This window comes from Aythya fuligula, chromosome 8, assembly GCF_009819795.1.
Source record: "Aythya fuligula isolate bAytFul2 chromosome 8, bAytFul2.pri, whole genome shotgun sequence".
Taxonomy (NCBI): domain Eukaryota; kingdom Metazoa; phylum Chordata; class Aves; order Anseriformes; family Anatidae; genus Aythya; species Aythya fuligula.
Window position 1 is genome coordinate 20,720,429 of NC_045566.1, and position 12,139 is coordinate 20,732,567.

The 12,139-nt window shown below is 37.5% G+C and overlaps 1 protein-coding gene across 3 annotated transcripts in view; it reads left to right on the plus strand.

Annotated features, from left to right (window-relative positions):
* RALGPS2 (Ral GEF with PH domain and SH3 binding motif 2) overlaps nt 1–8,168 on the plus strand; it is a 145,602-nt gene extending 137,434 nt beyond the window's left edge. For all 3 annotated transcript variants that reach the window (XM_032192116.1, XM_032192118.1, XM_032192117.1), the window contains one exon: nt 1,809–8,168. In XM_032192116.1, coding sequence (XP_032048007.1) covers nt 1,809–1,838 — 30 coding nt within the window. In that variant the 3' untranslated portion in view covers nt 1,839–8,168. The remainder of the gene's footprint in view (nt 1–1,808) is intronic.
* Nucleotides 8,169–12,139: the final 3,971 nt, after the last annotated feature.

Consider the following 12,139-nt stretch of genomic DNA (forward strand, 5'->3'; position numbering starts at 1 on the left):
GGTACCTCTCTATGGTGCTACTTTGTTAGGTCTTGGGCATGCAAATTTTCTGTTGTTTGTATGTATTTCCAAAATATATAAAAATATTACACTTCTGAGTATGTTTGAAAGACGACAAAAGCAAAACCAGAATTTTCCCTGATTCAAAAAGGAAGAAAAGATTATTCCAACCCCTGATAAATTCTGTTCCTGTAGAAATTGTTACTGACTTTTTCATGAGCAAAATTGCATCTTTAAGTTAACACTTTCTGAAGTTCCTGAAGCAAAAATATTAATGAATTTGTTGCCTGTTTCTACATGGCTATGCTTAAGAATAGGGGGAAAGTTAAGGACCTTTTCAGATCCTTCTGTGCATTCCTGTTCAGTTCTTCTTACAGAAATCTCAGGAGTAAGGAGGGTCACAGAAATGTATCTGAGACAGTGCAATGGAGAGGAAATTGTGTTCCCAGCTGGAAAGAGTGCAAATAGTAGCAAATAATGGCAAAGAGTTTGCAAGAAGGTGGTGACTGCCAGGCAGGCCCGAAAACTGCACTCTGATGACAGCTTTTATTCAGTAAGGCTTAACGGTGCTACACAATACAAACCTGTCTAAAGCATTCAGCTCCTAGCTTATGCAAAAGCAGCAAGCTTAAGGGTCTTGGTTCAGCTTCCTGGGGAAAGGATGGCAGCAAGGTGAAGATAAATGCAGGAGGTTTTAAAAGACAGGTAGGGGGAGGAGTTATGGAAGAAGACCGCCACTAAAAGGCCAATAGCCCTGCTTACCATTGTTTGTTGCATACCTTCTGTTTTCTGGCATATATGAGTGTAGTTATACTGCAAGCCTTCTTGCAGTGTTAAAAGAAGCAGCGCTTCATGCAAACATAAGGTAATAAAGGTTGGTTTAGATACAAAATGTGTTTTAAATAAAGATTCTTTAAAGTCTTTCTCCTGATTGCGATTTGACTCCTGACCAGTGCTTTCCCTAGAGAGGCACCTCACGAAACTGTTAAAAACAGATGTTTGTTTATGCAGTCATGCCCTTAATAACATTGCACGTTTAGACGCGCTTTCAACAGAATAAGCACCTACCCAGCTGAATAACTTTGGGAACTATTTTAATATATATAATCTTTAATTTTCATGGTGGAACTTGAACCCAGTTGGTCATTCTTGCTTCTGTGGATAAACAGTAAATGCAAGGCAAGAAATAATTTGCTTCAAATCTGACCAAACTATGTATTTATTGGCAGTCATCTGGAATTTAGTGGCTCTTTAGTACCCTGAGTAAATAGGAGTTGTTGCTGTCAGGCAAATTCCTGATAAGGAGAAAATGGGGATATAAATTATATAATGCAGACTAGCTTTAATATTCATGAAAGGGAGTGATGTTTCCATCGCACATTCAGGTTTCCTATGGGAAAAGCCTAGGCAAGTGTTTATGCCTTGTTTTTGTAAATTAGTCCTAAAAATACTGGAGGGCCTACATCACTCACTGACCTGTGCCAAGAATTCTCTATCTCGTGGGACTCAAGTGAGAAGGTTCTTGCACAGTTGAGTGCTGACATTTATCATGTTAAAGTTGCTTTGTCGACAACTTGAATCTTAAATTTCATCAAAATTAAGAAGATCTAAGGCATGCAGTAAAATCATAAACCATACTTTGATACCTGGGTTTTCTACAGCTGTAAGTATACTTGTACTGCTTAATGACAGTTGCATCTCCCTCCTTTTTTTTTTTTTTGAGACAGATTGAGCATTGTAATGTGCATTTAAGCAGGTGGAATAGTGTCTGAAACAGTGGAATTAGTTATTTGTATTCTTGTTTTCAGGTTCCTGCCAACTTGATGACCTTTGAATAGCAGGCTAATACAAAACAAACAAACAAAAAAAGAACAATTTAAACCATCTCATAATTGAGAATGAGGTCCTGATGGAAAATGTGCCAGCTGCAGTCTGTGCCAGAACAGAGCTTGTCAAGTTGATCTGAACTCTGGAGCCCTGAACAAAACTACTAATGGCTGGGGAGTAGAGTCCCCCAAATGAAAAATGGAGTTGCAACATGAATTGCCATGGACCATGCTTCGTTAAATTCTCTGAACTGACTTGTGGAAACCACTGCCTTAAAGAGTGAAAGGAAAAACAACAATGAAAACACCAAATAGTGTGTGTGAAACTTCTGGCGGTGCTGTGCTTGAGTTAAATAGATTGTAGCTTGTTTGAGTTTCTTTTAACTTTATACTAATTTTGAAAATAACTCACCTTTTTAGGTATTCTTAAGAAAGCAAGTAAACTGGTATTTAAGAGTTGTATCAAAAGCTATGTATGAGCTGGGTAAAAGAGGTACTGCACACTGTAGAGATATTGTTTAGACTATACCAGGAGTTCTCAATGGGAGCTTGTCCCAGGCACACTGAGCCTGGAGCAATGTCATTTCTCTCAGACCTATAAGAAATTTAACAAGTGCAAGTTTAAAACAGCAGTAAGCTTGTAAACCTGAGTACTGTATGGGAGCCATATTGCCTGCGAGTGGCACAAAGGCTGAGCACTTACACACCAAAAATGTTTTTGGTACGTCGATACCTAATTCCTGGTTAGATCTCAATTCACGTGTTTCTGGTGGTTGGCAGGTGTGCGCATGCGTGTGTGTGAGAGAGACAAAACTGGAAGCGCTGTTGGGTCAGAGCCAAGTGCTTTCTTCCCATTTGTTTCTACACCTGTCACTCACCTACATATGAAGGTTGAATGACAAAAAAAAAATCCACCACCACCTTGGTATACTTCATGGTGATGTTTGACTTGTCTGGGTATCTGTTAAATTATCAGCTAGGGACCACTGTCAGTGTATGGTGTTTCATAATATCACTTAAGATCTGTATTTTAAAATGATAGAGGCACAATTTCGAGCTTTCATGTTCTCATTTGGCAATAATTGATTTTATTATCTGTCGTTGGTCAAAGCATATGACATTGTGTTGGTATGGATAACATGGCCTAAAGTCGACCGTACATACAGAAGCTTTTTTGATCTTCAGGCAAATAATTTATTAAAGTTGGGATAACATAAAGAGAAAAAAGGTGTGGGACTATCAAAATTCCATCCATTCCATCCTCAACAGGAACAATTCTTGGTCACTGAAATTCCTCACAGAAAAAAAAAAAATGCTTGTAAAAAGGGAACCATATTTTAATGTGTTTCATTCATAAAACTTTGATTCCTGCTTTGGCTGGGTTTCCTTGACATCACCTAGATAGTGTTTTCTGGATGATGAGTGTTTATTTAATCTTCAAAAATATGACCTTTGTAAAGCAAGGAAACGTTGTCCAAAATGTTCCTCTGATATCAGAACTTTGAAGTTTGTGGAGAAGTAGGAAATGTTTCATTGACTCTGTGGTTTAGTGGCCATAAATAAGCTTGCGTATTCCACCATGAATACTCCTTTCCAAAAAGAAACAAACTACCTACCAGTTTGTGGCAGAGTTCTCTGACTACATAATAAAGGTTTCTACTAGTAGTGATTATTTTGAAAATGTACATTTCTCTCGCATAAGAGTAGAAGCCTATAAATTCAGGTGTGTTTTTTTTTTCCAGAGTTAATATCTTAATGGACGTGATTAATTTCTGATTTCTGGGGAGAAAAAATAGAGAAGAATAAACCAGTCTCACACTTAAAGCAAATTAAAAAAAAAAAAAGTCACACACACTTGGTGATGTGGAGTGAAATGTTAATAGGCTGGGTTACATTTCTAAAATTATTCCTGTGAATTGGCTCTTGGTAGAAGGAAAACAGTAGGAAGATGCCTCTGTCAGAGCTACACCACAAGCAGCGTGGGAATTTGTGTCCCTCTGCAAGTTGGTTTTTTTTTTTTTTTTTTTTTGCTTTGGGGAATGAATAGTCTGTTCTGATCCTGAAGTCATGGATTTTGGAAAGGAGTCGCTTGTGCTGAATCCCTCTTGAACTCACACGTCGCCCCAGTTAACCCACGTTGGGTGTATAGTGAAGACAACATCTTCGTAGCCAGCAGTGTTACTGTAGTAGACTTTGCACAACTTCAGTTTTGTTTTGTTTTGTTTTTTTTTAAAAATTATTTAATGCGTGTTTCTTCTCAACAAGTAAGTGTTTTTTAGCAATGTGTGTACTTTTTTAAGCATTGTGGATAATAGCCTGTGGATTTTGAATTTTTAAATAAGCTATTATAGATTCATTGCAGCATAACTGTATCTGTTTTTCTGTCAGTGAAAGGAAACGTGCAACTGGGAGCCACAGCCTGACATCATACAGCTTTACTAAAGGCAGAGCCAGGTCAGGAGGTGTCATTTATTATTGTTTTTTGTATTTTTCCAGCTGTTTTGAGTTAGGGCTTTATGGTAGGAGGATGGTGGGGAAAACAGTTCACAAATCCTCATTTACTGAAATGTTGCTGACTTTAATTGTTCTTAGGCCTCCTCCTCCTCTTTGGTTTTCTTACCCTCCGATACACAGTTTTCTGTGGGAGAGATTGAATATCGTGGGAGGAGTTTCTTAAAATGTGTAGCCAGAGTAACTGGAGTGATTAATGACAGAAAACAGTATTGGTACTTACTGCAATGAGTAGTTCAGTAGTTTCTTATGGTTTATCTCATATTTGGTCAACTAGCCTTATGGGGCAACACAGAATGAATGAAATATGACCGATTTTGTGATAGATCTTGCTCAGGAAGAGGCGTGGTGGTTTGGTTCCATGAGGGAAAGTTCTCTCAGCTAAGCTTTGGAAAGACTTGGATTAGTCAAATGCACTGTAAAGAACATAGTATTGGTTTTGTTTTGTTTAAAAAAAAAAAAAAAATAATTTTTTAAAACGTAACTTTAAACCAGTGCTTAGAAAACAGCAATGGAAAGAAGCTCACGTTATTCAGGTAAGACTGTTATCCAGGCTATTTCAGTTAGTTTACAGTTGCTCTTCATGTGTTTTTTTTGTAATGCTCTCATTCTTTACCATGTTAATAACCAACAAAATTCTTCAGCTAATATTTGTAAATTTATTTCACAATGTTTTTGATTTTGAAGTTAAAGATGCCCCTTACAGTACCCCGCTGGCAAACATATGAATGAAAAGCATTCAGAGTAGATCCTCATAGCAAGGTTTCCCATGGAAATGTTAGTCACCTGCTGACTGCTAACCACTTTGTCAGCTAAACTAACAGTCTTGGGAATGACTGAACAGTTTGTGAAATTAGAGCAATGCATTAAGGATATATGATTGCCCTCGGTACTGGTTTTTGAATACTTACTGCTAACTCTTATCTTTCCAACTTAATCCATGAATTTTGGCGCAGTTTTTCAAACTTCTCTTCCAGTGTTCTTAGAAAGCAGATAAGATTCCATTTTGAAAACTTCTGATAATTTGAGTAAATGTAGCTCATCCCAGACATGTATTTCATTTTGCAGACATTTCATGCCACAGGGATATTGCTCAGGCTGCTGTGATTCATTAAGTATTTAGGTGCAAGCTGTACAAGTACTGAATGAATGCATATAAATCCCTAATGAATGAGCTTTAGCACCCAGCTTTGAAATTGTGTTAGTTAGCTTCATAAATTACTGTAAAAATCATATCCTACTTAAGGAAGATCTGTTAAGGAAATAATAGCAGTGGATTGCACATTAAGCAGCCCACTAGTTATGCAGTTGTTTTAGCCTGTTACTTGAGGAATTGGTATCTTTTGGGGAATCTGCTCATTAACTTTTCTCCTTAGAACTCAACTGCAGAAGAGTACTTGAACTTTTACCAAGAAAAGCATTTATACAAGTGTTCATATTTGAAAACATATTGGCAGTAAAGAAAAAAAGCATAAAAGAACACAGCAGGATTTTATTAGGTATCTTTTCCTCACTTAGAAGTAAATGCATGTAATCTAATTTTTCCTGCAACATCAGCCTCTTCTATTTGCATTTACATATTTTCACCAATACAGTCCTTTTCTATTAGTATAAAACATAACAAATGTTGAAAGGAAATGCTTTCTCTTCCAGCAGAAGTAATTGCATTTTTTTGTGCTGCTAAGACACTCTAGGAGGTTAGATCCTCCTGATAAATAGCAAATTGATCTCGTGGTTTTGGTTTAACTTTCAGAAATCTTGTGCAAATCAAGATAAATCATGGAATGTCATTTCTTCTGGCTCTTTCAGTGACATTTTTCTTCAATCTTTGCCCTTTTGATTTTTTTATGCTAACTCACCAATCATTTCCATGGCTGGCTGTAGAGTGCTGCCTGTTACAAGATCAAGACACCAGGGCTCATATAAATCACATCAGTCCATGGCTTATTCTCCCAACAACGTAAAGCTTTAAAAGCTTTGTTATTATTTATGTATTGCCCTTTTCCTTCCTTTTTTTTTTTTCCTTTAAAAATGGCTTGTGGATAAGATGATTTGGCTAGAGAAAGTTCTAATTAAAAGAATCCGTGAGTAGATACTGAATTTGTTTGTAACTTACCCTCTTTTTAAAGCCATCATTCTAATTTGTTACATAGCGAGAGAGAGTGTTTTGGATTTAAGGAGGACGTTTGTCAGTGCCTTATTATTAACTCAAAGACCAATCCTGTTACTTCAGTGCTGAGAGTACCACAATGGCAGACTTGCGTACTGTGTCCTTAATGTAACAAGGGGTAACATTCCTTACAGTCGTTATGCTTCTGCAGAAGAAGTTAGTTGCTTTGGCCAATGGAAAATAGTTGTGGCTTGAGTTTTTGTATTTTTTTTTTCTGTGTTTGTATAGCCGCTATTTAGGAAAAATGCAGTGGCATTTGGTAGCCTGGGTTTGTACAGCTTTTATCAGAAGTTGCCCAGGCTTCTTGAAAATTAATTTATTTTAATTTTGGTATATCTCTAAATGGATGTATTAGTGGAGAAAAAAGTGAAAAGAGTTGTCCAAGTCAGGGCCTGGAGCACATGAGCTTACGAGCTCACACTATTAGAAATGAGCATCCTTTTCTCTCTCCCATTTCCTTTGGTTTAAGCATTGAAGAATGTAATTATGAGATGATTTATTTCTTACAAGCTTTTTGTTAACAAAAACTACAGGAAAAAAATGCTTGGGGGAAGAGAAACCTTGAATAAATCTATAATATTCTTTCATCATATCCCATAAGCTCGGTTTTGTATATTGTATTTCTAGTGCCAACACTAGGCAAAGAGTGCTGTCCTTCACTGAAACAGCTGCTAGAGACTGATTTAGTAGCTAGACTTCATAACCTTTGGAAAGAGGAACGGAAGAAAGAATATGTTGTTCTTAGGCAGTTAAATGGTTTGTTTTCCTAGAACGCATCCTTATAAAAACATGGTAGTTTTAGTATAGTGGTAATAAATTCAGATGTCGGAAAGGGAAGGATAGTTTTAAAGTTTATCTTACGCTTTCTGAGAATCTTTGGAGACGACAGACGGGTGAGGTGAACGGAGAAAAGACCAATTATTTCATTTAGCCAGGCGTGTTGCAGACCAGAGCTGACAGGTTTTCTTGAGGTTCTGTTACTGAGAAAAAAGGTGTAATGAAATGAAGCTCCAGCAGATCGTGGCGTGGTTATGGCTGTTAGCCTGATCTTGCGCTTGAATAGCTAAAAGCATCGTGAATGTTGCATTTCCTTTTAGTGGTTGATTTGCATATTAGTTCTCGTTATTTGAATAGATTCTGGCCTTGAAATGTGTTTCTTGAAGGTATCTTTTACCATTCCAAAGCTGTTCACAGATAAAATGGAAAAGCCATGTAAATCAATGAAGCAAATGTTGAAAGAAGGGGTCCTAGGGCGCCTTGTTTACAGGCGTCTCTAGCTCCTTGTGTACGGGAGTATATCCATTCAGATACCACAGTACTGAAGCATAAAAAGCACCAGGAAATCATATCTAAGTTTTAAAATAATCCTTTAGGGACCAACCATCACTGGAGGGGGGATCAAGGTTGTCATGCAGTAAACACAAGCCGTTTTTAACATTCCCTGCTGGTGTGAGGCATTAATGGCGATAGAGCGATTGCACTATGATCTCACCGAGTGATGTGCAGTTTGGCTGTCCTCTAGCCTTTTTTTCTTCAACATTTTTAATACTTTATTCTCTATGTGTGTGTGTGAAAATTGTGTGTTTGCATAAGCTAGTTTCAATGAATTTAAGTACAGGTTTCAAAAATCTTTCCTACTAAAATAAATGATTTAAAAGATGGCCTGTGTCTGAAGTTTTAATTTCTCATGTCAAAAACTGCCACCATTTTTTGCAATATGGAGATTGACTGTCTTTTGGAATGATGCTGAGATCAGCTCGAGTTTTTCTAGCTCTTCTCAATGAACATCTGGAATGTAGTGAGTAAATATTCCACTGTCAGTTGATACAAACATCCATAAACTAACAGGAAAATACAGTTCATTGAAGAGATTTGTGTTGGTTTTGTTTGTAGAGATTATTCAGCTAAATGATGTTTTTTTTTTTTCTCACCATGGTAGTTTATCAGTTTTGTTTTTTTTTATCCTGTTGCCTCTACGCTTGGAGGTATAATGAATTAAGCTCACTGAAAACAGACCTCAGGCAAGCAGATTGACTTCTTAGCTGAAGGAGAAACTACACAGAACATAAATTAACAATGACGAACAAATTAATAGCATGTGAGGCATTGTACATTACTAGCTTTTTGTTTGGTGTTTCGCTATTTTCAGTGCCTTTTTATTTTCCCTCAGCCCTGCTAAACATAATCTTGCAAATTTTGGCGTGAAATGCTACGGGGTCATTGCTTGTCACATCATGAGCCCTGGGCTCCTTCTCTTTGTTATTTTTCTCAACAGAATGCTTTCTTCCAAATGTATTTACAAAAGGAGCAGGGCTAAGGCAGATTTCTTTTCCACCTTTTGTTATTTCTATGTTGCTGAGTTTGAAGGATACTGTATCAACTAGTGTAAAAAGAAAGATGGAATTAATTTGTTGGTAATGTCTATCTTTTCTCATTCTCTTCCAAAACTCTTCTTCTTACTTGTGTGTTTCTGGCAAGCGTGTTTTCTGATGAGCAACTTTATTAAGACTCGTGTGATGACCCCATGCTCAGGCATAAGGCAGCCTGACACTGTGAGTTGAAAAGCTGAAAGAAAGTCTGAAGTGGTTCTTGGGTCTGCTGTCCTTTTCTGGGAAAGGACGGAAAAGACTTTCCTTGCCTGTTCCAAGTGCATCTCTCTTCACAGTAACCTTAGTGATTCTCGGTCTGTCTATCTCTTCTGTTCGATCCATCATTTGTCTGTGGCTTCTGTCTTTCACATACTTTCTTGTCTTTAAATACATTTTTCCTAGGGGCTGTAGCATCTTTCTGCAGTGCCTGCTAGAAGTGGCTGGAGTGAGCGTTCCCTAGAGCTTTTTTTTTTTTTTTTCCCCAAATCAAGCAGTATGTCAAGATTTCCTTTGGCCTCTTTCCTGATTTTCTTGTCTTTTAGAGTACAGTTTACAGGAGGGGGCCTTCAATACATAGAATGAGAGGGCAGGTGTGGGGAGAGGCATCTAACCCCTTCCGTGTTTGCTGGCTGTAACGATTTTCAGTGTGGTGATACTTTGAGCTGTTTTTCACTGGGTGCATATGCTAATGAGTCCATTGACTTTGTATGCTCCTTTAGAAGTTGTTAGAAGTATGCGCTACTGCCTCAGTTTTGTAACTTAATCTCTTTTATTTTTTTTTATTTTTCTTTGCACGTGAAGGAAACCTAATGTAGGGGAGAGAGGAGGGTTCGAGTCTGTGGGAGAAATGGAGGAACCAAACCACGGCAAGGTGCTGCCAGAGGCATGGAATAAGCCAGCTGAAAAGAGGAGATCATCCTTTTGTATTAATCTCAGGTTTTGTCCAGGAGAATGTTAGGTAACAGATGATATCCAGATGTAGGCAGAGGATAGTGTTTTGGCATGAACTGTATGCCTTGACTGAACAGTGGAGAGGCATGTTTCTGTAACAGCAAATAAATTGCCTACAGAAGACTGAGTCCATGCTTCTAACTTGTAAGTAATGTTTTTATCAATTTGCACTTAAATAGAGTATTATTACTGAAACATACATCCTTAGATAGGCAATATTTATCTTTGCACTGGTACTTGCCTCTTTCAGTTCCCAATTTTTGTTCAATTTGGAACTTCAGGACAAAATGCAGATCCAAAATCTGGTTGTTTTCCTGAACTAGCACAAGAGGCAGTTAGCTGCTGCTGTGCTAAGCTAGCCTTTGCTGAAGGTCTTTTTCGTCTTTAGAAGAAGCAATTTGTATTTGATGTGTATAATGGGATAGAACATCTTAGGGACCTGATAAAAAGTTCCAGGCTATGAGATGGTGCAATTTTTCTTTTGAAATACTCAAAAAGGCCTGCTGAAAGGTGCAAAGGGAAAAAGGAGTGTATTAAAAAATAATAAAAAAAATCTGCATCAAAAGAATCCATTTTAAAGCTAAAGAGGGACCTCATACAAGAATACAGCTAGCAGCAATGTGCTAATGTATCCTTCATTTTATTTTCAGGTAGGAAAATATTTCGCTTTCGTTAAGGAAAAAGAATAAGGAGGTGAACTGTTATAAGGTCAAAAAGTATAGTTAAGCATTCAGATAATTCATTGTTCGTCATAAAGGCACACTGCAGCCAGGGGTAAACTGTGGCTTCTGTGGCAACTGTGCAGAATTCCTTTATTGTTTTAGAACTACTGTCAGGAGTATAGAAGAAGCTCATTTTGTAGGCAGAGATCTATGGAAATGTACTGAGCAAGCATGGGGAGAGAGAACTATTGCCTCATACAGGAACAATTCAAAGTAGTGGCTTAGAGGAAAATTTACAGTGTTGTGAACGGCTCGGTAGCATTATGTGATAGAACTGGGAAAAGCATATGCAAATTATGAGTTTCCCAATGCTGAAACAGCAGTATGCACTTCAATGAGCATAAACATGTATTTAAGATTTATTCAAAACAAGACAGTCTAAATGGTGCTTGCAATAACTGTGATCTGTTATATAGCTTGATTGGGTATATTTGCTGTTCACAAGCGTTTAAGGAACTTCTGACTTGTGCTACATATCCAAAACATTGTATGTAGGAAGTTTCCAAACTGGAGTAACTCTCACCTCAGTAATCAATTCCCCATCAGTCTTGAAATCTACAATGTTGTGTTATACTGGTGCTGCTTTTGTTCTAATACCTTATTTCTGATACCTGTACCGGAGGCTTCAGGGGAAAGAAGCATACTGCTATGGAGGGCATTTTTACAAGGTAAGTAACTTTTGACAGTTAATGACTGGCTTATGCCCTGAAAGCATTATAGTTTGATTATTTAAATAATATTCATCCAATATTATGATGGCTGTAATAATTGAAATGTTCCTGCTAATCTCTTAATTTCTTTGATGTAATCCATCTAAATGTACATTAATGAAAATTAAAACACTTTTGATAACAACAACATGAGAGCTATGTTGAAAAGTATATTTAAAACAACCCTCCTTCAGAATTTTGCTTTTTAGAGGTGACTGTTTCAATAATCTGCATTACAGGACAGACCCACACAGCTGTATCGGCACAGTTGAGGAGAGCATTAGGGACTTATCAGGTAAGAATAAATAGTTATAGAAAAAATAATGCATACCAGCACCATTTCTAATCTTGTTCTGACCCAGAAGCAATCACAAGCATTTAATTGACAGCATGAAAAATTACAAGGTAGTTCTCAACAGCCTCACCTTACATTGCAGAAGGAATCTGTTAAAGACTGGACAGCAATTGAATGGTGCAGTCTTGGTCCTTATAGAAAGGATCCATTCCTTGTGTTTTATAAGGATCCATCCAACAGAAAACTGTCTGTTAAACCTCAAAAGCCACGGGATGGGAATTTAACCTCGCCAATGCTTCAGCTGGTTGTTGCTTTTAAGCCCATGGCATTCCAGTTTCACAGTGAAAACACGTTTTCATTTATGTAAACTACTAGTGTTGGTGGAAGGGGACAGGTATGTCTAGAGGCCTCAAAGGTTGCAGAATACAGCAACTTTTCCCTGAAGTGTATCAGCTGTAATGACTCAGAGAGGCCATATTCAACAGCACATGTGGTGGTGTTTTGTATTTAATGTCTTTGATGTTCAACTAGCAAAGTGTCAGATATACTGAGAATATGGTTCTTATTTTCTACTTGTTCCATTTT